The 25751-nt window shown below is 32.4% G+C and overlaps 1 protein-coding gene across 2 annotated transcripts; it reads right to left on the reverse strand.

The window, feature by feature from the left end:
• Positions 1–5970: 5970 nt before the first annotated feature.
• Positions 5971–24308, reverse strand: LOC134695834 (uncharacterized). Of its 2 annotated transcripts, none has more exons than XM_063557264.1 (3): positions 24269–24308; positions 19580–19702; positions 5971–8028 (listed from the first exon to the last, which is right to left on the reverse strand). In XM_063557264.1, the coding sequence occupies exons 1-3, from the start codon at positions 24273–24275 to the stop codon at positions 7646–7648; spliced, it is 513 nt and encodes a 170-aa protein (XP_063413334.1). In that variant the 5' UTR covers positions 24276–24308; the 3' UTR covers positions 5971–7645. The 2 variants fall into 2 exon arrangements, with proteins under 2 accessions (XP_063413334.1, XP_063413333.1); XM_063557263.1 differs by lacking the exon at positions 24269–24308 and adding an exon at positions 20610–21018 and having other exon boundaries at positions 6007–8028.
• Between the last annotated feature and the right edge of the window lie 1443 nt (positions 24309–25751).

A 25751-nucleotide genomic window follows, 5' to 3' on the forward strand; every position in this document is an offset into this window, starting at 1 on the left:
GTATGAAGATACGGTCAAATACTGACTTGGAAAAGCAGTTTTGCCCCCAACATTTTGCGGCTTATCCAATAAAAAACCTTCAACACTCAATAAAAGAGGAAAAATTGAAATTAAAATAAACATACCTCTTCAGGTGGTGTAGCCAGTAATGAAGTAAATATGAGGACAGTATTTTATTGCTTTTATCTTTTGACAGTTTATCTGTCATATGGGTGATGGTACATATGTCTTTTTAAAGGAATACAAATAGTCTGATACTCTGACACAAACAGCATTTAAACTGAAAAAAAAACCCAAAAGAAATATAAAACATAGTATTACATTATATAATAAAAAGTATGTATTACTTATTGAACGGATGCGCTTGTATTGATATTGAAAAAACATTTCGGTCCCTCTGTAATTTAACACAGTGATCACAAGGTTTATTGATTACAGGTTGTGAAATTGGTAAACAAATATATTCGTATATCACTGATAAACAGTTGATACGTTGACTTAATCAAATTTCCCGTTTTTTTAACGGCAGTATTACAAAAATCTAATGTGTTGCGGATTTATTATAAAAATTTAATAAACAAGTTAAAAGACATAAATCTGTTATATGTTCGCAAAATACATTTTTAATTTAGTGCTGCAATAGTCTAGCTTCTACGTACAAGTAAAAGCAAAAATAAGATAAAAAAAGAAGATGCCGAAAGCCTGAATTTATTTTGATAATATGAAAGCAATCTTTTGGTAATTTTCACAAGACTTACTCAATTTCGAATTTTTAGATAGTACCCGATAAACAAAGATTCTTATTTGAGTTAAATATTGCATTACAGTTACAATTATTGTTTCATTCTAATTATTGTCAGGTAATTATTCTTGTATACTATAAAGAGTATTTTACCAATGGATTCGAGAGTCATTGGTGAGTCTTTTGTAAACAAAACGCATATCTGGCGCAAATAAAAAAAATCAATATCGATATCAATGCTATCTATGCTGAGTTTATTTACTAACATGTGGTCCTCATTATTGACATGTTATTGAACTTCCCTAAATTTGTGGCGATCACTTCGATTATTTTGACGGAAAGTTATACATTTCCCTAGTAGATTGATCAACTGGCTTAAAACATTGTGTTAAAAAGTATCCAATTAGAATGGAGACAGTATTGACGTGGCAGGGTACTTTATTGTATTTTCCCGTTGGGTTCATAGATGCACATACAATATTCAAATGACAAGACTTAGTATCCAGAATGTTAACTCTTTATCTATCCATTAACTAGAACAACATAAACAAAGTCAATTTATTTTGAAATTTAACCTACGAAATTTAATCAATTGTATCTAAATAAAGATAGATAAATGTGTTGAAGTAATCAGAATGTTTGTGAGAAGGTTATTTCGTGTATGCATAACAATGAAATCGATCAGACTGCTGTGTACTCATTGATATATTTTGTATGCAAATTGTTAAATTCATTCTTTCTGGTTTCTTTTGTATTTCTGCAGAAAACAATATATTTAGTTATAGATAAAGACTTAAGTGCTGCTTTTTCTTCTCTACCTTAAAGTCCCCTCGAGAATAAGAATGATTCACGATGAAATGTAACAAGATCTCTCTAAATTCATTCTCAAATGACCTAATTCTAATATTAGTAGAAAAAACTCATATACTTACAATCAATCGGCGTTGATGATTTAAACATAAACATTTGGATAAGGTTAAACCATGGAGGTGGGATAACAACATCTCTGGCACTGTAACTTTTGCTTTTCTTACAAAATTTCAAAAATTAACCCAAACATGAAAACGTTACATTCATGATTTTTATTTAAAAATGACGTCAAGAGTACCTGCAGCCTGAAGACATATATCAAAAACAAAGGAATCATTCATGCAGAATACAATGAACGCCCTTCATTATTTGCCTATAAGAATCTGAAAATAGTTTCAATTATTAAGAATACAATTTTAAAAAGTTTCCATTTATCTATTCGTAACATACAATACATGTGTATTTGTCAACATCAGTTTCAAATAATATGGTCTGTTTTTCAGAAAATAAACAAAAACTGAAGAAATAAAAAAACCGCTTGAACAATTAGTGAAGAGAATAAGCAAACAGTGTTTATGTGTTGACTAAGTTTATCATATATTGATTATGTCTTAGTTTGAAAACGTCGATGTAAATTGGAATGACACCTAAAATAAGCTGTAATTTTTTTTTACTTGAAAAATAAAAGGCAACATTTATTATAAAATAAAATGTGACAACTAAGACTGCATATTTGTTTATTTGGTACAATCTGGTTATTTCGATCTAAGCATGCGATGGTTTTCTTTTATATTGGCTGTCTTCCTATAAAATCTATAAAATAAGCAAACAGAATTTGAGAAAGTATTAAACATAATTACATCGATGAATATGTGTCTGGCATGACGGACATTATATTCAACTATCCAAAACACCATTACAATGATATTGTTACCCCTTCATGTATCTCGATACAGTAGCAACGACCAATAAAAATGCAAAATTTATTATCTAAAAGAAAATTAACCTAATGTTCTATTAAAAGGAACGAACGACAAAAATTCACGAAAACATATTTAATACATTTGTGCGATTAAAGTTGATAGGGGAACGGGGGTGTCATAATTTAAATCGATAGAATATTTTGATAATTTGTCAAAATGAGTTTTTATCATGCTTTTTAAAAATATAGTAAAACATATGGGTCAATGTGCTTTTTTTATGTTACAGATTGAGTAAAATTGTTAGATTGTATATAGATCATGCATGCACAACCCAATTATCGGCGATAAAAAGAAAATTGCTCCATTAGAATGTTAAGATGAAATATGAGATTATAGCTCACGGGACTCGTTTTCTTGCTACATAATTAAATAGTTAAATTCATAACACATTCTATTACAAAATTTACTTAGTTATCTTCCCTTATACCTGAGTAGTCTACCCTTAATTGCAAAATTTCAACAAAAAAAATGAATAAAACAAAAATAATCTGATTTTTGTAAAATACAGGTGTAAATATTATAAAATACATAATTTTCTATATTGAAATGAAAAGATCTTACATGAATAACATACTACTCTCGAAATTTTCACATTTTATTAAAGATGTTGTCCGATAATTATCTTCTTTTGCAAATCCAACATGGAGGTAGACACCCTATCTAATTTAATAGAAATAAAAACATGTCAAATGAATGCCAATAAGACAATTTTCAACCAAAAAACAAATCGATGTTGATTGAAACAAATGTTTTAAAACCTTAACTATATTTTAGTTCTGCCATAATTTTAAAGCACATAACAGCGTAGATAATTAATCTGTATGCATGCGTAAAATATCTAAAATGTTTTAGAAAAAGTTAATCTGTCGACAAAAACAATACCTAAGGATGTTACCACTAATTCCTTATCCATTCTTTTTACGTACAAATTGAACAAGGTCATAACGGTTTTCAACACCGAACATGACTTCATAAAACTCATGTTTCGATAGTTGTGTGTGTGTAAATTATAAAAAATGACCTACATATGTAATCTACGAAAACAAGGTTAGTGTTATGTTTTAGTTATAGAAGATTTTTTTTTATATTTTTCTTCTGGCTTTATGAAATGAATGTTGACCCTTTACTTCAGAAGCTGTATAAAGTTCAAATGTGTACAGTTTGTAGCAACTTCAGTTTTTTGAGTGATTTTTTTCTTCAAACAAGTGCGATTCGAACGCATTCATTTATCATTCTTCATAGTTTACGATTACATATATTTTTTTTTATAATATTCTTGTCCGGGGCTGAAATCAGTACTTGCTTTACACAAAGATGTATAACATGAAACATATTGAGAGCTTTGTTAGTATTCGGTTACACATACCTCTGTCGATTACAATACAAAGCATTTATTAGTTTATTCATTTAATGACCTGCTAAATGAGTACTTTTATCCCGCCGTAGTAATTGTTTGACATAAAGCAGACGCGATTTCTTTGTTATGTTGTGCTGTAACATCACTTTATGTGAAGGTTGAACGATATGTTAACCTCATCACACGCCTGTTCAAATTAATGATCCGGTAATTCAGTGATGAACGTTTCTTTATATCTACCATGTCTGTCATAATTATTTTTCGTTAATTGTATTCAATATATTGAGACAGCTATTTATCTTGATTGAATTGTTTCATATATTTTCAGTCAGTACTTTTTATAGCTGCCTATACTATGTTGGGATTTCTTGTTGATCAAAGCCATACGGTACTCTATAAAGACTTCGATGTCCATGGTTTGAACTATGTTTGATTACTGTGTAATTAGCAATCATTCTGCGTCAACTTGTGTTGTTACGTTGGGTCGCTAAACACTGCATTTTGGTCATCAGATGAATGTCCAATCAATTTGTTCAATGTGCCTTATGTTGCGGGCAATCTTTAGTCTTTGCCGGTCTTTTGTAGGGAGTTTGTCTTAAACCTTCATTTTGTTCATCATTGACTATTACTTTTACCTGATTCGAACCAATGCTTTTTCATGGGGTATTTCTTACGAATTAAAAATACGAAAGGGAAACAAAATCGTTCCAAACTACAATTAACTAAACCTCAGTTGTAGACGTTCAGCGAATTTATGCACTTGGCACTTTGGTCTGGCCAACCTTATGCAGTTAATTTTTATTTGTAATTTATGTGGACTTAAGCTTTTATGCAGGGATTTCTATTACGAATACAATGTTTGTAGAAGCATAGTCGCCATATTAAATTCAGTTGCAGACCTTTCTTGAAGTATATTTACCTAGTGTGGACAACAAATGTTTATTTATGAATTTCTAAGTTTACAAGTTGGGAGGAGGTGGAGTATCCATACATGTACGTCATACGAAGACCTAGTGTGAGACTTCTTATAAATGATTTTACGTGGAGAATTTTTGAAGAATCGAAACTTTCAAAAGGGTAATGGTCACCATACTGAATGTAACACATTATTTGGAGGCTTTTGGTTAATTAACCCACATAAGCCTTTTGCTTCGGACAACCTCATTGAGGACTAATACTGTACGTGTTTCTAGGGATTTTTTTTATAGGAATTAAAGTTAAGTTAGCCACTGATTGTCTTACCCTATGTGGAACTGTTACATATGTTATGTGAATTCGCTTGAACCTTTTGGTCAGGTCAACCCCTTCAGCCATGTATTTTACACACACCTGTCCGTACTGATTTCTTTTCTATAAATACAAGTTGGCATGGAAAGCGCGAGGTGTCACCAATCCCTTTTTTGCATCTAAATTGCAGAATCTCTGAGGATGAACACACCGTAGCCATCTAGTTCAGACAGTTTTGGCCTTTATCTTTCAATTGTTATTGAGTTGAAAAAAAATTCTCCGGTGGAAATCCTTGTTAACGACTAATATAGTTTCGAAGGTTATTGTCGCCATAGTTTAATTTTGAACCTCTGTTGCAGATGTGCTTTTAATTACTCATCTAATCATCTTGTTAAGAACAGCATTGTTGATCAAGAGGCAAACTTAAGCACTCCTCCGGGTGCGGGATTTTCTCGGTGTATTAAATACCAACATGTGGCCTTTGGCTGTTTTCTGCTATTTGGTCAGGTTGTTGTCTCTTTGACACATTTCCCCATTCCTATTCTCAAAACTAGGTCTATGGACAAAAAGTATGGAAACACGCTTTTAAGTAGGAAACTTGGTAAAGTTGGGAGGGGTAGTGTCACTGACTCGGACCATCTGAATATTTGGACCATACGCGTATGGTCATGACCATATGGGTATATACTCAAATGGTCCGACCATACGCGTATGGTTCGACCGTACACGTATGGTCAGGGTAATTCACACTCTGTTACAGGTTACTTTAAATACGTCTCAACTCTTCATATGGTATGACTTCATTAAAAAGACGCTCTCATATAGATAATTTTATATTGATTTATATAATCAGAACAAAAAGATTAGCTAAAAAAAATTAGAAGTTTCAAATAGTTAATTTTATTTACTTGTCAAAAATATATTAAACACATTTTATACCAATGGTCATTGCCGATGGTCATTACCGATGGTTATAACCGATTGTTTATAACGAGTGAATGGCTTTATGTCGACTTTAAGAAATATTTCCAAAAATTTCTTATTGAACTGTTACACAAGAAGTCAATTGAAAGTAATATATTTTATTTAAGTTGTCTTGTGAATATGGTGTATTGCAGTCGTGTTACGATATTTGAGATCTAGAACTTCGATCTTAAAAGATCGTACATATATCGGAATGGCCCAAGACCTCGGTATCACTGTACGCAGCTGCAAAAAAGCTAACTTTTCATTCGCAAACAAAAGATGTAAATGAAACGGATCGTGCACAACAAGGACTTGTAAATGCAAAAAAGCTATGATACCGTGTGGTAGTAACTGTCACCCCAAGCCTACATGCAAGAATGTAATTAGGGATGAAAACTAACTAGGGCATCAATTAAAATTTACGTAGTCTTTGAATTATAAAATTAATATATTGTCATGTAATCATCATTGCTTTTTTGGATAGTTTTTGTATTGATACGTTTTTTAAGTAATTTGAAAAAAAATACCTATATGGTCCAAATACTCATATGGTCCGGTCCGTTAATAACCAAACGAGTATTATACTCATATGGTCTGACCATACGCGTATGGTCGGACCATATGAGTATACGCATATGGTCATGACCATACGCGTATGATCCAAATACTCATATGGTCCGGAACATCACTAAGCCCTTACTGTAGACCTCATTTGCAAAAGAAATTGTAAATAAAACTACCTAGGCAACCTTATGACATTATTTATTATGTTTACCTTTTGCAGAACAAAGCTCTATTGTAGGGATATGTTTCCAATTACATTTTGGAGTTGGTAAGATTGCAATATCGGAATCTGGAATATCGATTTCATACGTTTTTTGTATATCAAACGCCAACTATTGATATGTTAACGCTAATTTTCCCAATGCTAAAATGAAAAAGTTTTTATTGCAGTGATTTATTCCACCTTTTTTTTTCAAACCAGCATAAGATAATCATTTACCTCCGTTATTCGTTCTTCGAAAAAAGGTGTGATTTTTTAACAAAAAATGCAAACAGATGTTTGTTTTAATTTCAATATGCTCTTAATTTTATTGAAACCATTAGACTCAATAAGAACAACATTTAAACTGCATACACTTTTATAAACAATTAATTCCTTGGCATAATTTGCTCAATTTTAAAAACATCAGCAATAAATTATTGAGGGAGGGGGTCATGATCCCGAAATCCCGGGCTTAAAAACTTGAAATACCGAGGTCCCGAATTAAAAGAAATTTAAATCCCGACATTTACGAAATTCGAATAAAGACGTCCCGGATCCAGAAAGGATCAATCCTAAAATCCCGAACTTAAAAAAAAACTCCGGAGTCCGGATAAAGTTCCTAACCCTTCCCCACCATCATTATACAGATTTTAATTTAATTGTTGATATTACAAATCATAATACAATATCATTGTGATAAATATTATGTACATGTAAAATAGAACAAATACAATTATATACTGTAATCTCCAAAATAAGTATACTCTGTTATATTTAAATCAAATTATAAATCTTTACTTTATTTTGATTATTGTTAGTTTGGACCACATGCCACCATAAAGAAACCACGATCCATAGGCAAACACCCAGACTTGATCATTTGGATTCAACTTCCTTGTTACAGTCACTGCACCAGTAAAAGTTTTACTACCACTATGAACTCCGATGTATGTGAGTGAAATATCATTTCCATTAAGTCTAATATAGTAATTTGCATCACTGGTATACGACGTCACAGACGCAGATATCAAGTACAGTCCTTCATGTTCACAGGTAAACTTTCCTGTTGACTTGTATGTTGACAGGTCCGTGATACCGATGCTGTACTTGACGTCATCGAATTTCATTATGGTATTTCTTATTGTTCCCTGTGACGATGGATGAGCAGTCATGGCAACTGAAATAATTGAGAAAAAAAACTGTATTATATTCTTACAATATTTCTCGTAAATAAATACACATTCCAATCTCTTGAGGTACATGTTATGTGTCACTTCATATTCTGTGACTTTCATGAAATAACAATAATTATGGTCAGATGGTATTTAAATGAAGTATCATTATACCGTTTTTGCTTTGCATGTATAGTTTTTAATTATCGTTCGAATATTATACAACAATTGTACTTGAATGTTGATGAATACGATCTCATTTGTTCTCTTTTAATCAATTAAAATTATCAACATTTTTATTTCTACTTATAAATTCAAATGAAATTTTCTAAAATTCTAATTCTGTTTTCAGTTCTTATTTTATTATTCATATACTGTAAATTTAGAAATAATTGCGTGTATTTATTATTGCGATGTTGTCATTTTGGACTGTAATGCGTTTTTAATCTTTACGATTTTGAGATAAATTCTGTTTTATTCATATAAAATATTTCAAAATGCGAATTTGAATTTTTGCGTTTACAACTAAGTCGCAGTTTTTACAATAATAAAAACCTCGCAATAGATTATGAATTTACAGTATTCGAAAATGAATTCAACAACTGCACATTTGATGTTGTTAGTTGACACCAGAATAACAAACATAATAAAACACGTACAATGTATACGATAAAAGTGACCAGTTAAACATTTCAGCACTTAAAATAAAATCAATCAGATACAACAAATCATATTTAAATAGTGTCTTTGAAGCACATAATATTAGTACCCAGCGTAAGGTTCATTATGGACTTTTGGTGCTGTAACGACACTTTTATGCACCGCATATAGGCTATTTCGTCGCAGCCAGTTTTTATTATCGGTGAAAGCTGGAGTATCCGGTGGAAACAATTAACAGTCGATAGGAAAACTGACAGTATTGACTGGTTAATGATTACAACAATAACTACTTAGACAACTCTGCAACACATGTTAAAAAAAGTTCGTCAGAAAGCAAATACATGCAACAGTAGTGTACCGCTGTTCAAAACTCATAAATCCATGGACAAAAAATAAAATCGGGGTAACAAATTAAAATCGAGGGAAACGCATTAAATATAAGAGAACAACGACACAACACTGAAATATAACACACACAGAAACAGACCAAGCATCAGACAAAATCTCACGAGAATAACAAACATAACATCAAAACCAAATACATGAATTTGGGATAGACAAGTACCGTGACACGTCTTATCGCAATGTGAATTTACACTCAAAAATAATAGAAAACAAACGACGCAACGTTAAAATGTAACACATACAGAAACGAACAATAATATAACAATGGTCATCTTCCTGCTTTGGTACATGACATTTTCAAAGGGAAAAAATGGTGGGTTGAACCTGTTTTTTTGGCATGCCAAACCTCGCACTTTAATAGCAATGTTAAATATAACATTGAAATGACAACATACTATTACAGGACTGCAATAAAAATAAACAGGAGAACATATTAGACAAAGAAACACATGATTAATAGATAACAAAAAGCATCAGGTTTAAAATTCAATACGCCCAAAAACGCGCCTCCTCCACACAAGACTCACCAGTGACGCCCAGATATAAATGATCGAAAGTGAAAAAAAATGTACAAAGTTGTACACCACTGAAGATCAAAAGTTGAAAAGGGTTGTGTCAAAATCATGTATATTGCAAATTGAAAGCAAACAAAAATGTAAAGAACTTTCAAAGTTAACAAAGTACATTTATAATTTTTTAATGTAGTGGCTTTGGGACATATAGATTCCTACATTGATACCAGTGATTTATTCAATTTATTCGTATTTATTCAATCGAGATAGTAAAATTGTCAATTTTAAAGTCCGAGCCTCGGCGAAGATTTTAAAATTTGAAATAGAACTATTGAATTGGATAAATCCGATAATCCACTAGAAACTAAAAATATTTGCAAGAATCTTTTTCTCCAATGATGAAAAAAATCTGTAAACTTCATTAACACATGTGACCATTGTTTGATTCATCAACTGCGCTCATAAAGGTCATTATTATTAAATTCGTCTTATCACCTTCTGAGATCACCAGCAACCACGCGTTAGTTAATTTTGTTTATCCAATGGGATCGGAAATGTTATCATTTCCATAAAATTATCATTTATTTAAATTTTGAAAACTGTTTAGTTTCATTTTTGTTTACTTTATGAAAAAATAGGACCAAAGTTGATGAAGATCTAAGTTAAAATCGCAGGCTATTTTTACTCTTGACATTTCATGAGAAAAAGGTTAGTAATTCAAACGATGTGTACTGATCAATGTTACGATAAACTATCTATCATTGTTTTTTATCCATATTAAATGAGGAGGAAATAATCAAACTGTTAATACATTTTTTCTTATTTTTGTTGTTGACTGAATAAAACAAAAGAAATAATGCACCTCATCTTTCTAATTCTTTTAATCAATTTGATTAGAATTATCTCTCATAAAACATATAACAAGAAGAGAAACATAGCTTCAGATGATAAATGATATTATATTCCTTTTCTATCGTAGAAATAGTTTGAATATACATATGTTGCCTGCTGGCGTTAGTACAAACTTTGTGAACAACTACTATTCACAAACACGATTCGATCACAATATCACGCTTACTTCCTGTCATTTTCTCGCTTAACCCCTTGCCATTCACACCGGTACAGCTTACCGGTGAAGCCAATTTCAAGATTTTTTGGCGGCATTTAGAATGGTGCCATAGCCATTTGCTGACGTACAGATGTGGTTAAGGGCTGAAAATAATCCTCAGATAACCAGCAATTCGATTTAATGTGCAGCAAACCTCTATCGTTATTAGTTAAAAAATAAGTCGCCTCTTACTGATGTGTAATTCTTCTGTAAAAACCATTTATTTTTCTTCGAATTTTGAGGAAAATTCTCAAAAAGAAGGGCAAAGAAAACTGCTTCTTTAAGAGGATTTATGACTTTTCTCAATAACTGTGCAGTGAGTTTTTGAAGAATAGTATTAAACTAATAGTTCTAACTTGTACACTAGTTGCAAATGTAATATTTAGAGTAGAAGCGCACTCACAAACTTGAAATGCGCTAAAAATCCGAAGTCATTTCTTAGAGATATTATGAGAAAAGAGACAAAAACCACTTAAATATTCTAAAAAAAATTTGCACAGTTGAAATAGATGTAACAAAACATGGTTTCGTAAGTGTTGGGGTATGATAAAGTTGAAAACACTTTTGTTTGAATAAAGGAACATGTATATTTCAATGAAAAAATGACATTGTAAAGAGTGGATTCCTCCTAGATTTGCGTAAAAATCATGCATTTGGCAACACAAAATTATCATCTGAACACATAATTCCAAAAGGAAAACAAACTGGGTGAGAATCTTTATATTATTTTTTTTTTTTTTAATTTCTTCCGTAGTAGTAGACTTAAGTACTTAAATTTCAATAAATTCATTGCAATGCCAGTGGCACAGGGGTACGATGATCTATCCCAAGGCGCTATGATTGAGGGTTCGAATCTCACTGCCGGAGTTGGAAAAATAATTTCCTATATTAAATGTAACTTAACTTAACTTTACTTTTAATTTCAAAAAGAAAACCTACGAAATTTTTTTCAAAGAATGTGTGTGTCAAATTGACCCCCCCCCCTTTTCATCCCCTTGGCTCCATCGGGCTCGGTCAAGGGTGTCCCAGATCAAGCTAGCATTGGTAATTCAATGACTTTTCACTTGTAAAAACACAGTTTAAGTTTCTGATTGATTGAAAACGAATTAGACCAATAACTAGGGTCCAAGTTTGAAATCGGACAATAATGGTGTCTAAAATCAGTTATTTTGAATGTTACGCACATCTATATTTCAAGGCCTATAGCACATTATGCGTCTATTTATTCCACTATGATAACTTTTATGGCTTCAACAGACTCGAGGCATTGTGTTTCCACCAAAACCTGACCCTATTAGCCCACCAATATGTCTATGCATGACTTTTTGTCCAAGGATTTCGTATGTTCTCTCTTTTTCGCCAACAGTCACGTGACTTTTGGAAATAAACCACGTGACCAAAAAATGACGAAGTATCTCCAAACTTAATTTTCTGAAATATTTTACTAATTATCTTTCATTTGAGCCCAATATGACATGTGTATGACCATTGATGCGAATGCAGTATTCATTTAAACTTCGATAGTGTCTTTTCGATAAGTAAAGGTCTAAAATGCCTGAATGGGAAGGGGTTAAGCCAAGCCAATTAAGCCAAGCCAATTAACCCCTTCCCATTCACACCGGTACAGCTTACCGGTGAAGCCAATTTCAAGATTTTTTGGCGGCATTTAGAATGGTGCCATAGCCATTTGCTGACGTACAGATGTGGTTAAGGGCTGAAAATAATCCTCAGATAACCAGCAATTCGATTTAATGTGCAGCAAACCTCTATCGTTATTAGTTAAAAAATAAGTCGCCTCTTACTGATGTGTAATTCTTCTGTAAAAACCATTTATTTTTCTTCGAATTTTGAGGAAAATTCTCAAAAAGAAGGGCAAAGAAAACTGCTTCTTTAAGAGGATTTATGACTTTTCTCAATAACTGTGCAGTGAGTTTTTGAAGAATAGTATTAAACTAATAGTTCTAACTTGTACGCTAGTTGCAAATGTAATATTTAGAGTAGAAGCGCACTCACAAACTTGAAATGCGCTAAAAATCCGAAGTCATTTCTTAGAGATATTATGAGAAAAGAGACAAAAACCACTTAAATATTCTAAAAAAAATTTGCACAGTTGAAATAGATGTAACAAAACATGGTTTCGTAAGTGTTGGGGTATGATAAAGTTGAAAACACTTTTGTTTGAATAAAGGAACATGTATATTTCAATGAAAAAATGACATTGTAAAGAGTGGATTCCTCCTAGATTTGCGTAAAAATCATGCATTTGGCAACACAAAATTATCATCTGAACACATAATTCCAAAAGGAAAACAAACTGGGTGAGAATCTTTATATTATTTTTTTTTTTTTTAATTTCTTCCGTAGTAGTAGACTTAAGTACTTAAATTTCAATAAATTCATTGCAATGCCAGTGGCACAGGGGTACGATGATCTATCCCAAGGCGCTATGATTGAGGGTTCGAATCTCACTGCCGGAGTTGGAAAAATAATTTCCTATATTAAATGTAACTTAACTTAACTTTACTTTTAATTTCAAAAAGAAAACCTACGAAATTTTTTTCAAAGAATGTGTGTGTCAAATTGACCCCCCCCCCTTTTCATCCCCTTGGCTCCATCGGGCTCGGTCAAGGGTGTCCCAGATCAAGCTAGCATTGGTAATTCAATGACTTTTCACTTGTAAAAACACAGTTTAAGTTTCTGATTGATTGAAAACGAATTAGACCAATAACTAGGGTCCAAGTTTGAAATCGGACAATAATGGTGTCTAAAATCAGTTATTTTGAATGTTACGCACATCTATATTTCAAGGCCTATAGCACATTATGCGTCTATTTATTCCACTATGATAACTTTTATGGCTTCAACAGACTCGAGGCATTGTGTTTCCACCAAAACCTGACCCTATTAGCCCACCAATATGTCTATGCATGACTTTTTGTCCAAGGATTTCGTATGTTCTCTCTTTTTCGCCAACAGTCACGTGACTTTTGGAAATAAACCACGTGACCAAAAAATGACGAATTATCTCCAAACTTAATTTTCTGAAATATTTTACTAATTATCTTTCATTTGAGCCCAATATGACATGTGTATGACCATTGATGCGAATGCAGTATTCATTTAAACTTCGATAGTGTCTTTTCGATAAGTAAAGGTCTAAAATGCCTGAATGGGAAGGGGTTAAGCCAAGCCAATTAAGCCAAGCCAATTAACCCCTTCCCATTCACACCGGTACAGCTTACCGGTGAGGCCAATTTCAAGATTTTTTGGCGGCATTTAGAATGGTGCCATAGCCATTTGCTGACGTACAGATGTGGTTAAGGGCTGAAAATAATCCTCAGATAACCAGCAATTCGATTTAATGTGCAGCAAACCTCTATCGTTATTAGTTAAAAAATAAGTCGCCTCTTACTGATGTGTAATTCTTCTGTAAAAACCATTTATTTTTCTTCGAATTATGAGGAAAATTCTCAAAAAGAAGGGCAAAGAAAACTGCTTCTTTAAGAGGATTTATGACTTTTCTCAATAACTGTGCAGTGAGTTTTTGAAGAATAGTATTAAACTAATAGTTCTAACTTGTACACTAGTTGCAAATGTAATTTTTAGAGTAGAAGCGCACTCACAAACTTGAAATGCGCTAAAAATCCGAAGTCATTTCTTAGAGATATTATGAGAAAAGAGACAAAAACCACTTAAATATTCTAAAAAAAATTTGCAGAGTTGAAATAGATGTAACAAAACATGGTTTCGTAAGTGTTGGGGTATGATAAAGTTGAAAACACTTTTGTTTGAATAAAGGAACATGTATATTTCAACGAAAAAATGACATTGTAAAGAGTGGATTCCTCCTAGATTTGCGTAAAAATCATGCATTTGGCAACACAAAATTATCATCTGAACACATAATTCCAAAAGGAAAACAAACTGGGTGAGAATCTTTATATTATTATTTTTTTTTTAATTTCTTCCGTAGTAGTAGACTTAAGTACTTAAATTTCAATAAATTCATTACAATGCCAGTGGCACAGGGGTACGATGATCTATCCCAAGGCGCTATGATTGAGGGTTCGAATCTCACTGCCGGAGTTGGAAAAATAATTTCCTATATTAAATGTAACTTAACTTAACTTTACTTTTAATTTCAAAAAGAAAACCTACGAAATTTTTTTCAAAGAATGTGTGTGCCAAATTGCCCCCCCTTTTCATCCCCTTGGCTCCATCGGGCTCGGTCAAGGGTGTCCCAGATCAAGCTAGCATTGGTAATTCAATGACTTTTCACTTGTAAAAACACAGTTTAAGTTTCTGATTGATTGAAAACGAATTAGACCAATAACTAGGGTCCAAGTTTGAAATCGGACAATAATGGTGTCTAAAATCAGTTATTTTGAATGTTACGCACATCTATATTTCAAGGCCTATAGCACATTATGCGTCTATTTATTCCACTATGATAACTTTTATGGCTTCAACAGACTCGAGGCATTGTGTTTCCACCAAAACCTGACCCTATTAGCCCACCAATATGTCTATGCATGACTTTTTGTCCAAGGATTTCGTATGTTCTCTCTTTTTCGCCAACAGTCACGTGACTTTTGGAAATAAACCACGTGACCAAAAAATGACGAATTATCTCCAAACTTAATTTTCTGAAATATTTTACTAATTATCTTTCATTTGAGCCCAATATGACATGTGTATGACCATTGATGCGAATGCAGTATTCATTTAAACTTCGATAGTGTCTTTTCGATAAGTAAAGGTCTAAAATGCCTGAATGGGAAGGGGTTAAGCCAAGCCAATTAAGCCAAGCCAATTAACCCCTTCCCATTCACACCGGTACAGCTTACCGGTGAAGCCAATTTCAAGATTTTTTGGCGGCATTTAGAATGGTGCCATAGCCATTTGCTGACGTACAGATGTGGTTAAGGGCTGAAAATAATCCTCAGATAACCAGCAATTCGATTTAATGTGCAGCAAACCTCTATCGTTATTAGTTAAAAAATAAGTCGCCTCTTACTGATGTGTAATTCTTCTGTAAAAACCATTTATTTTTCTTCGAATTTTGAGGAAAATTCTCAAAAAGAAGGGCAAAGAAAACTGCTTCTTTAAGAGGATTTATGACTTTTCTCAATAACTGTGCAGTGAGTTTTTGAAGAATTGTATTAAACTAATAGTTCTAACTTGTACACTAGTTGCAAATGTAATATTTAGAGTAGAAGCGCACTCACAAACTTGAAATGCGCTAAAAATCCGAAGTCATTTCTTAGAGATATTATGAGAAAAGAGACAAAAACCACTTAAATATTCTAAAAAAATTTTGCAGAGTTGAAATAGATGTAACAAAACATGGTTTCGTAAGTGTTGGGGTATGATAAAGTTGAAAACACTTTTGTTTGAATAAAGGAACATGTATATTTCAACGAAAAAATGACATTGTAAAGAGTGGATTCCTCCTAGATTTGCGTAAAAATCATGCATTTGGCAACACAAAATTATCATCTGAACACATAATTCCAAAAGGAAAACAAACTGGGTGAGAATCTTTATATTATTATTTTTTTTTTAATTTCTTCCGTAGTAGTAGACTTAAGTACTTAAATTTCAATAAATTCATTACAATGCCAGTGGCACAGGGGTACGATGATCTATCCCAAGGCGCTATGATTGAGGGTTCGAATCTCACTGCCGGAGTTGGAAAAATAATTTCCTATATTAAATGTAACTTAACTTAACTTTACTTTTAATTTCAAAAAGAAAACCTACGAAATTTTTTTCAAAGAATGTGTGTGCCAAATTGCCCCCCCTTTTCATCCCCTTGGCTCCATCGGGCTCGGTCAAGGGTGTCCCAGATCAAGCTAGCATTGGTAATTCAATGACTTTTCACTTGTAAAAACACAGTTTAAGTTTCTGATTGATTGAAAACGAATTAGACCAATAACTAGGGTCCAAGTTTGAAATCGGACAATAATGGTGTCTAAAATCAGTTATTTTGAATGTTACGCACATCTATATTTCAAGGCCTATAGCACATTATGCGTCTATTTATTCCACTATGATAACTTTTATGGCTTCAACAGACTCGAGGCATTGTGTTTCCACCAAAACCTGACCCTATTAGCCCACCAATATGTCTATGCATGACTTTTTGTCCAAGGATTTCGTATGTTCTCTCTTTTTCGCCAACAGTCACGTGACTTTTGGAAATAAACCACGTGACCAAAAAATGACGAATTATCTCCAAACTTAATTTTCTGAAATATTTTACTAATTATCTTTCATTTGAGCCCAATATGACATGTGTATGACCATTGATGCGAATGCAGTATTCATTTAAACTTCAATAGTGTCTTTTCGATAAGTAAAGGTCTAAAATGCCTGAATGGGAAGGGGTTAAGCCAAGCCAATTAAGCCAAGCCAATTAACCCCTTCCCATTCACACCGGTACAGCTTACCGGTGAAGCCAATTTCAAGATTTTTTGGCGGCATTTAGAATGGTGCCATAGCCATTTGCTGACGTACAGATGTGGTTAAGGGCTGAAAATAATCCTCAGATAACCAGCAATTCGATTTAATGTGCAGCAAACCTCTATCGTTATTAGTTAAAAAATAAGTCGCCTCTTACTGATGTGTAATTCTTCTGTAAAAACCATTTATTTTTCTTCGAATTTTTAGGAAAATTCTCAAAAAGAAGGGCAAAGAAAACTGCTTCTTTAAGAGGATTTATGACTTTTCTCAATAACTGTGCAGTGAGTTTTTGAAGAATAGTATTAAACTAATAGTTCTAACTTGTACACTAGTTGCAAATGTAATTTTTAGAGTAGAAGCGCACTCACAAACTTGAAATGCGCTAAAAATCCGAAGTCATTTCTTAGAGATATTATGAGAAAAGAGACAAAAACCACTTAAATATTCTAAAAAAATTTTGCAGAGTTGAAATAGATGTAACAAAACATGGTTTCGTAAGTGTTGGGGTATGATAAAGTTGAAAACACTTTTGTTTGAATAAAGGAACATGTATATTTCAACGAAAAAATGACATTGTAAAGAGTGGATTCCTCCTAGATTTGCGTAAAAATCATGCATTTGGCAACACAAAATTATCATCTGAACACATAATTCCAAAAGGAAAACAAACTGGGTGAGAATCTTTATATTATTATTTTTTTTTTAATTTCTTCCGTAGTAGTAGACTTAAGTACTTAAATTTCAATAAATTCATTACAATGCCAGTGGCACAGGGGTACGATGATCTATCCCAAGGCGCTATGATTGAGGGTTCGAATCTCACTGCCGGAGTTGGAAAAATAATTTCCTATATTAAATGTAACTTAACTTAACTTTACTTTTAATTTCAAAAAGAAAACCTACGAAATTTTTTTCAAAGAATGTGTGTGCCAAATTGCCCCCCCCCCCTTTTCACCCCCTTGGCTCCATCGGGCTCGGTCAAGGGTGTCCCAGATCAAGCTAGCATTGGTAATCCAATGACTTTTCACTTGTAAAAACAAAGTTTAAGTTTCTGATTGATTGAAAACGAATTAGACCAATAATTAGGGTTCAAGTTTGAAATCGGACAATAATGGTGTCTAAAATCAGTTATTTTGAATGTTACGCACATCTATATTTCAAGGCCTATAGCACATTATGCGTCTAACTATTCCACTATGATAACTTTTATGGCTTCAACAGACTCGAGGCATTGTGTTTCCACCAAAACCTGACCCTATTAGCCCACCAATATGTCTCTGCATGACTTTTTGACCAAGGATTTCGTATGTTCTCTCTTTTTCGCCAACAGTCACGTGACTTTTGGAAATAAACCACGTGACCAAAAAATTACGAATTATCTCCAAAATTAATTTTCTGAAATATTTTACTAATTATCTTTCATTTGAGCCCAACATGACATGTGTATGACCATTGATGCGAATGCAGTATTCATTTAAACTTCGATAGTGTCTTTTCGATAAGTAAAGGTCTAAAATGCCTGAATGGGAAGGGGTTAATTGCAATTCTTTGTCAAACAAGTTTTGCAAATATTTGCATGAATTCTATGTATTGTACTTTATTGACATGATATAAATGTGTTGTCAGAAAATGTTTACAAGAATTATTTTGTTATTGTTTATAAACTGAGTATACATTCGAATGTCGGATATGCTTTTATTAACGACGCACCAGTTTTTTCTCCTCTTATAATTCATGTGATTCCCTCGAGTTTTGTTTGCTGCCTTGATTCGTGTGCATTTCTTCCTAGTCAGTTAACGAGATTTTATAATCGGTAAACTACAACACTGTCGTCATAACTTATTTCAAACGAACTCATCAACAATCAGTTTCATATTAAGATTATTTCTAGTTTTATTTGTGTTAAGCCAAACGAGTCATTTAAAATATATTTGGTTCACCTGTTCGAATGTTTTTTTTATTGCTGAGGGAAATAATGACATTGTAAGTATTTGAAAAAAGGCATGTGTGATATAATCATGAATTTTGACCTAACCTAACAAATACACTGCCTCGAAGTCCATCTATGTTGACAATATAATATGTTTTCGTTTATCAAAATATATACGTACAGTATCAGAGTTTCGTTCAAAGGCATTTCAAATGTTTTATATTTTTCTTATTGATCTAAAAAGTGCAAAGTTTATTATTTGAGTATGGTGCATGTACAATGATGTACCTGAATAAATATTGCACCACTGATAAAAAATTCTAATTTATTGTCTTGTATTGAATGATATAACGTTCATGTTTATATTTGTTGTTCTTAAGGAGTTGTATGTAATGGTGTACACATACAGATTCCTTTTAATCTAGTTCATTTTATTGCATTTATGTTGAGATGACTCAAACATAAAATTTACAAACCTCTTTTTGTGCTTTTTTCAAACTCTGCTCCAACAGCTGATATTTTTTCCTTCATTTGTTTAATATCTCCCTGTAGTTTTTCTTTCATTGTTCTAACATCGCTTTCCTTCCTAGCAGCTACATCTGAAATTAAGTGTTTAACTCTACAGTACTCTATGTTAATATGACCGATGTTTTTCTTTCATTATTCTTACATCGCTTTCCTTCCTAGCAGCTACCTCTGAAATTAAGTGTGTAACTTTACAAACGACCATTTTTATATTACATTATATTATTTTTTTTTCGACAGGTTACTAATATTGAGAACATTATTTTTCTCTGTTAAGTAAGAGCAGTGACAATGTACAAGAAGTAATGTTAGGCTTACAACCTGTGCAAGTAGGAGAGGGAGCTGTTTTTGATGAATATGTGGTGTGTAGAAAATATTGGCAAAGTATATACTATTCCCCGGGATCAATAGTCGTTATTATAAAAAAAAGTCTGGAACGCAAATAACAAACAATTCAAAATCTTAAGATAATGTAATACAACCAATTTCAACATTTTTTTTTTAATTGATCATGTTTATAGCAAATGGAAGCAAACTCATGTTATAGTACATTTTTTATTACAGTATTCCTACGAGGTGTTGACAAACAAATCGTGTGCGAATCCACTATAGTAAACCATAATACACCCCGGATAGGAGGTACACTAAAAAAACCAATCCAACGTTATAATGAACATAAAACAATGAAACTTTTACTTCTAAGATACCGTGTATAGATTGTATTAAAACATAAGAATAAAACAAAAAAAATGGGGGGGGGGGGGGGGGGGGGGAAATCGCACTAAACAATGAAACAATTCTGTCATTAAACCATAATTCATTAAATTGTTTTTAATTCTTTAAATTAAAATCAAATTCACACTGATTAAATTAAAAAATAAGATGCTTACTTTATAAATTGTTTAGAAAAAAAATTTCAAAAACTAAGTTAAAAGGAAACAAAAACGGACAGAAAATGAAAATTCATTTTTTTCATCTTACCTTCTATTTCCTTTAGGAGAGTTGATATCGTCAGATTGTTAGAAGTTTGTAAGTTTTCCACGGCAGATTGAGTTTTGTTATTCACAATGTTTTCAGCGAGGTCATTCATTGCTTCGGAAACAGCTTGCTTCACCTCATTTCCTATCAGTTCCTTAAGTTGTGTTGTTAAGATGGAAATATCTAGTTCTGCTTTCAGGGGTGCGTTTAATTTTGAAATTAAAGGTATATCAATGGCAGCTGCACGAACATGTTTCATCAGCGAAATAGTTAACAGAAAGATAGTAATTCCGTATAACAAACTTAATTCCATATTGAAATTACGCTTTTTCCTGTGAAAATGTAGACTTTATATCTTTATGTTAATGAAAGACTATGACGAAAAGAAAATGTTCTTTTATATGATGTCAGTACGTCGATATTAATTATACTGACTGAAATATGTATTTAAGTTTGCTGGTACTTCAGTAGTCATTATGATGTCTGCCAAGTGACGATCATTTATCAAGCATTGAAGATATTCTATATTCATATTAACATCAACAGAATGAGGCAAAGGAACACGTCATAATTAGTAATCTTGGCTTTGATAGTAAAGATAAGTTGCATACCAAACGCATTTCATCGTACTTCATAGTACTTCCATTCCATCGTATGCGGCAAAATTATATAAATAACGTTTTTCCGCATCCTTAGATATCATATTGACGACTTAAGAGTCGAAACTACACAGCTGCACTTGTGATTGTTCCAAATATCTAGTCAAATACAAGGTTTACAAACATTCTTAACTAGGTAAATATGAGACATTATCATCTGTCTAAATGTTTTCAAAGAAACATTAAAATATAGAAAAGTTCCTAGAAAAAATAAATAAGTCACAGCAACAAAATAAACGTAACCAACACAAATAATTATTCTTATTTCTTTATTATTATATTTGACTTTTCGTTTCTTAGTGAGATAAATGTTGAAGGGAAAAGTCTGCTTACATTTATAACACTTATAGTTTCATGAAATGAAATTGCCAAGTTTTGCCAATTTTCTTTGTTTATCACATTTTTTCAACTTTCGTTGGTGTATAAAGGTTTTAAGACTACTAGTAAGAGCAAGAACTGTGTTTTCGTTGTTTACGTTTTCGAAGATAGGTTCACAGGTATTACATTTTCGCATATATTGTTCAAACTTTGTGCGAGTCAATGGGTGTGTTGAATAAAGTATTGTTGCGTTAAAACGGACAATAGCGCATTAACTCTGATGACAATAATTTCAATATTGTAGATTTATTTTCATTCTTTAATCAATAAATTTCTTTATCATAAACAGCTGCGTACTACGTTTGTTATGTTCAAATTTCTTACGTTGCCTTGATATAAAATAGTGGCATAACACAATTTATGATGCTATTAGCGTATTAGAGAAGTTTGCATAGTTAATTGACACGTGTGATATATACGTTCTCTATAATAATGAAACATTTGTTAGAACTGTCTATCGTGAAATTAAGTTGCAATCGGTTCTTTGTTTACGACTCATTATACTATGTAATGTCTATGGTAAATTGTTGGCTTTAAATATTGAAATATCAAACCAGTAACTGTACTCACTAAAGCATAATCTTCGTTATGAGACAAGTCTCCAGGTAGAAGGCCGTACATCTTTCTTTAATTTATGACTTTGCCTACATTTTGACTTAGTAGGATATTTGTCTAATCTGTATTTATCTTTTTATTTATTTTCCCTATAGATGTGACATGTTTACCTTCTTCCTACACTTGAAAGTAAATTTATGTTCACTGACGTGTTAACTTTTTGTGTGCAACATTTGATTTTAGCGACGTTTAACGTGATTGTCACAATACTTAGCATTATTTTAATATGTTCATCAAGTTCTTGGTAAGTCTATAAGTTATAGTTCAACATTAGTCTATACTTTAAATAAAACTAAACTGCACTTTGATATTTGATGACCTATTCAAATATTGTAAATGAGGAATAATACATTAATAAATGCGAGGGAAAACAGAACCGGAACAGGGGGTATTCAACCCACATTTTAAAATCGAAAAAAAAATATTGTGATGTGGTAAGAATGCCAATAAAATAACGGCATCAACCAAATATAAAAGAAAATTGTGTGTGCGATACAATGATGTTATGTATCTCATTGTGTGTTTTCTTTCTTTCTATGTTTGTTTGAATTCTCAAACATTTACTGTTGATTAATTCCTATTCATATGACACCATGTTTTGGTGTGAATTTCATGTGCATAGCTGAACCACAAAATCATATGTTGAACGAACGCCAATTCCTGATAGGATAGTATGCATACTTTGACAAAATCACGCAACTAAATGTAATTGAATATGCAAGTGTTTATTCATCCACGAAACTTAGTATTATGAGGCTGACTTCATGCAAGAACTTCTAAGAAAGAAAGATAAGAAGTTAGCAATATCCTTTAACTCTACTTTCCGCTATAAAGATGATGTTCTTTCACTAAACAATTCAAAATTTGGTGACTATGTGGAACGCATCTATCTCATTGAACTAGAGATAAAGGATACTACAGATACAGTTAAGTCGGCTTCTTATCTTGACTTACATCTCGAATTTGACAATGAGGGTCGGTTGAAAACAAAACTTTACGACAAAAGAGATGATTTCAGCTATCCAATTGTGAACTTTCCATTTTTAGGTAGCAGAATTCCAGCAGCACCTGCATACGTGATATATATCTCCCAATTGAAACGATATTCTCGTGCTTGCATTTCCTGTCATGATTTTCTTGATAGAGGGTTACTGCTCACAAGGAAGCTATTAAACCACGAGTTCCAAATGGTGAAGCTGAAATCATTCCTTTGTAAATTTTACGGAAGCCATCACGAGTTGGTTGACCGTTTTGGAATAACCGTTTCACAAATGATATCGGATATGTTTCTTACGTCGTAACTACAATCCCCTTCACTTTCATGAATGTGACCTACCAGATTAGACTATATACAGGATTTGTAATAACATAAGCAACACGACGGATGCCACATGTGGAGCAGGATCTGCTTACCCTTCCGGAGCACCTGAGATCACCCCTAGTTTTTGGTGGGGTTCTTGTTGTTTATTCTTTAGTTTTCTATGTTGTGTCATGCGTACTATTGTTTTTCTGTTTGTCTTTTTCATTTTTAGCCATGGCGTTGTCAGCTTGTATTAGATTTATGAGTTTGACTGTCCCTTTGGTACCTTTTGTCCCTCTTTGATAGCAAATGGAAGGAAACTCATGTTATAGTGAATTTTTATTACAGTATTTCAACGAGATGTTGACAAACAAAAAGTGTACGAATCAACTACAGTAAACCACAATGCAACCCGTCTCGGACGACAAAATATGAATTACGAATAGAAGATACCAAAAAAAATAGAAAACTCTAATATACCATATATACAGTGTATTAAAACATTAGAACAAAACAACAATAATGAAAATAAAAGGGTTTCATAAAAGAACGTCATTAAACTAGCATTCGTTGAATTTTTTGTAATAATTTGAATAAAAACCAATTACTCACTGACTAAATTAAAGATTAAGATGTTTACTTTATAAAATGTTTAGAAAATATTTGTTTTAAAGAGACAGAAAATGCCATTTTATTTTATTTCATCTTACCTTCCATTTCCTGTAGGAAAGTTGATATCGTCAGATTGTTAAACGTGGTATCCACGATATTGTCAGCGAAATCCTTCATTGCTACGGAAACAGCCTGTTTAACTTCATGTGCTATAAGTCCTTTCAGTTGCTCTGTTAGAATTGAAATGTCTAACTCCGCTTTTAGTGGCGCATTTAAGTGTGTGATTATAGGTATGTCTATCGCAGATGTACAATTGTCATTTTCACAAGAATTCCCAAGCACAATTTCATTAAGTGAAAAAGTAAAAAAGAAAGATAACACATACATACAGCATCGTTAAAATCCTGATATTTATATGCCATTTGTCTGTTGGAAGACACAGATTATATATACGTTGTGTCTACTTTACATTGACGTGATTAACAGAAAAAGTGTATCATCTATGTCATGATCAGTAACTGAAGAAGTTATTCTCATAAAAGTTCGTCAAATTAATCGTGTTTTAGATGAAAAATAACATCAACAAAAATAGGAATATGACATAATTATGAAGTTGTCGTTAATGTTTTAAGTTTATCTTATCAAATTACATCACCAGCATATGATATGAGCCTTGACCGAATAATGTGGCAGAATGTATATTTCGCTCTTGTTCGTGACTTTGATAAACATGATAAAAGTATACACAAATACAAACGTGTGTACTTGGTTCATGGAGGAGTCAAACCAAATGCTGTGAAATATGCATCAGCTGGCAAAATCAAGGTTTGACAGTAACCAATCCTTTTTAATAGTTATCAAAGGTACCAGGATTATAATTGAGTATGTCAGTCGCACGTTTCGTCTACATAATATTCATCAGTGACGCTCTTATCAAAATATATGTAAAGCCAAACGAGTACAAAGTTGAAGAGCATTGATGATCCAATATTCCAAAAACTTGTGCCAAATACGGCTAAGGTAATCTATGCCTGGGATAAGAAAATCCTAAGTTTTTTCAAATGAGTTACACGTTTGATTGTGCGGTATGCACAGATTTGCAGTCATCTTTAGTAGGTACTGAGACATTAATCATAAAACAAGAGTCAGGATAGTTCATTCTAAAATGATTAAGAACTACTGCAGCAATATTTTAGGGCTCGTATCGTATATATGTTGAATTGTATCAGATAAAATTTCTGTCGCTTTCTTACTTACCCATTTGTTCAAGTAGCAAGCCAATATCAGTCCTTCATCCTGATTTAAACCATCTTGCAAAACCTACCCATTTTACTTGTTATTAATTTATTCTCAAATTAAACTTTGAAAGAAGATAGTCGTAATGTGTGGACAAACAACTTGAAAGTTAATCGTAAATGTATAAAATATGTCTATGTCCATAGTAACTTATTTTGTCAGAATCTCTGCTAACGGAATATCTAATTAAAAAAAGTTGTGTAAACATTACAACAAACGCGTTAACAACATTCGTCACCGACATATTTTTTTAACATGAGGTAAGTTTGCATTTTTCATGATCAT

This window comes from Mytilus trossulus, chromosome 14 (genome assembly GCF_036588685.1).
Source record: "Mytilus trossulus isolate FHL-02 chromosome 14, PNRI_Mtr1.1.1.hap1, whole genome shotgun sequence".
In the NCBI taxonomy this organism is placed as follows: domain Eukaryota; kingdom Metazoa; phylum Mollusca; class Bivalvia; order Mytilida; family Mytilidae; genus Mytilus; species Mytilus trossulus.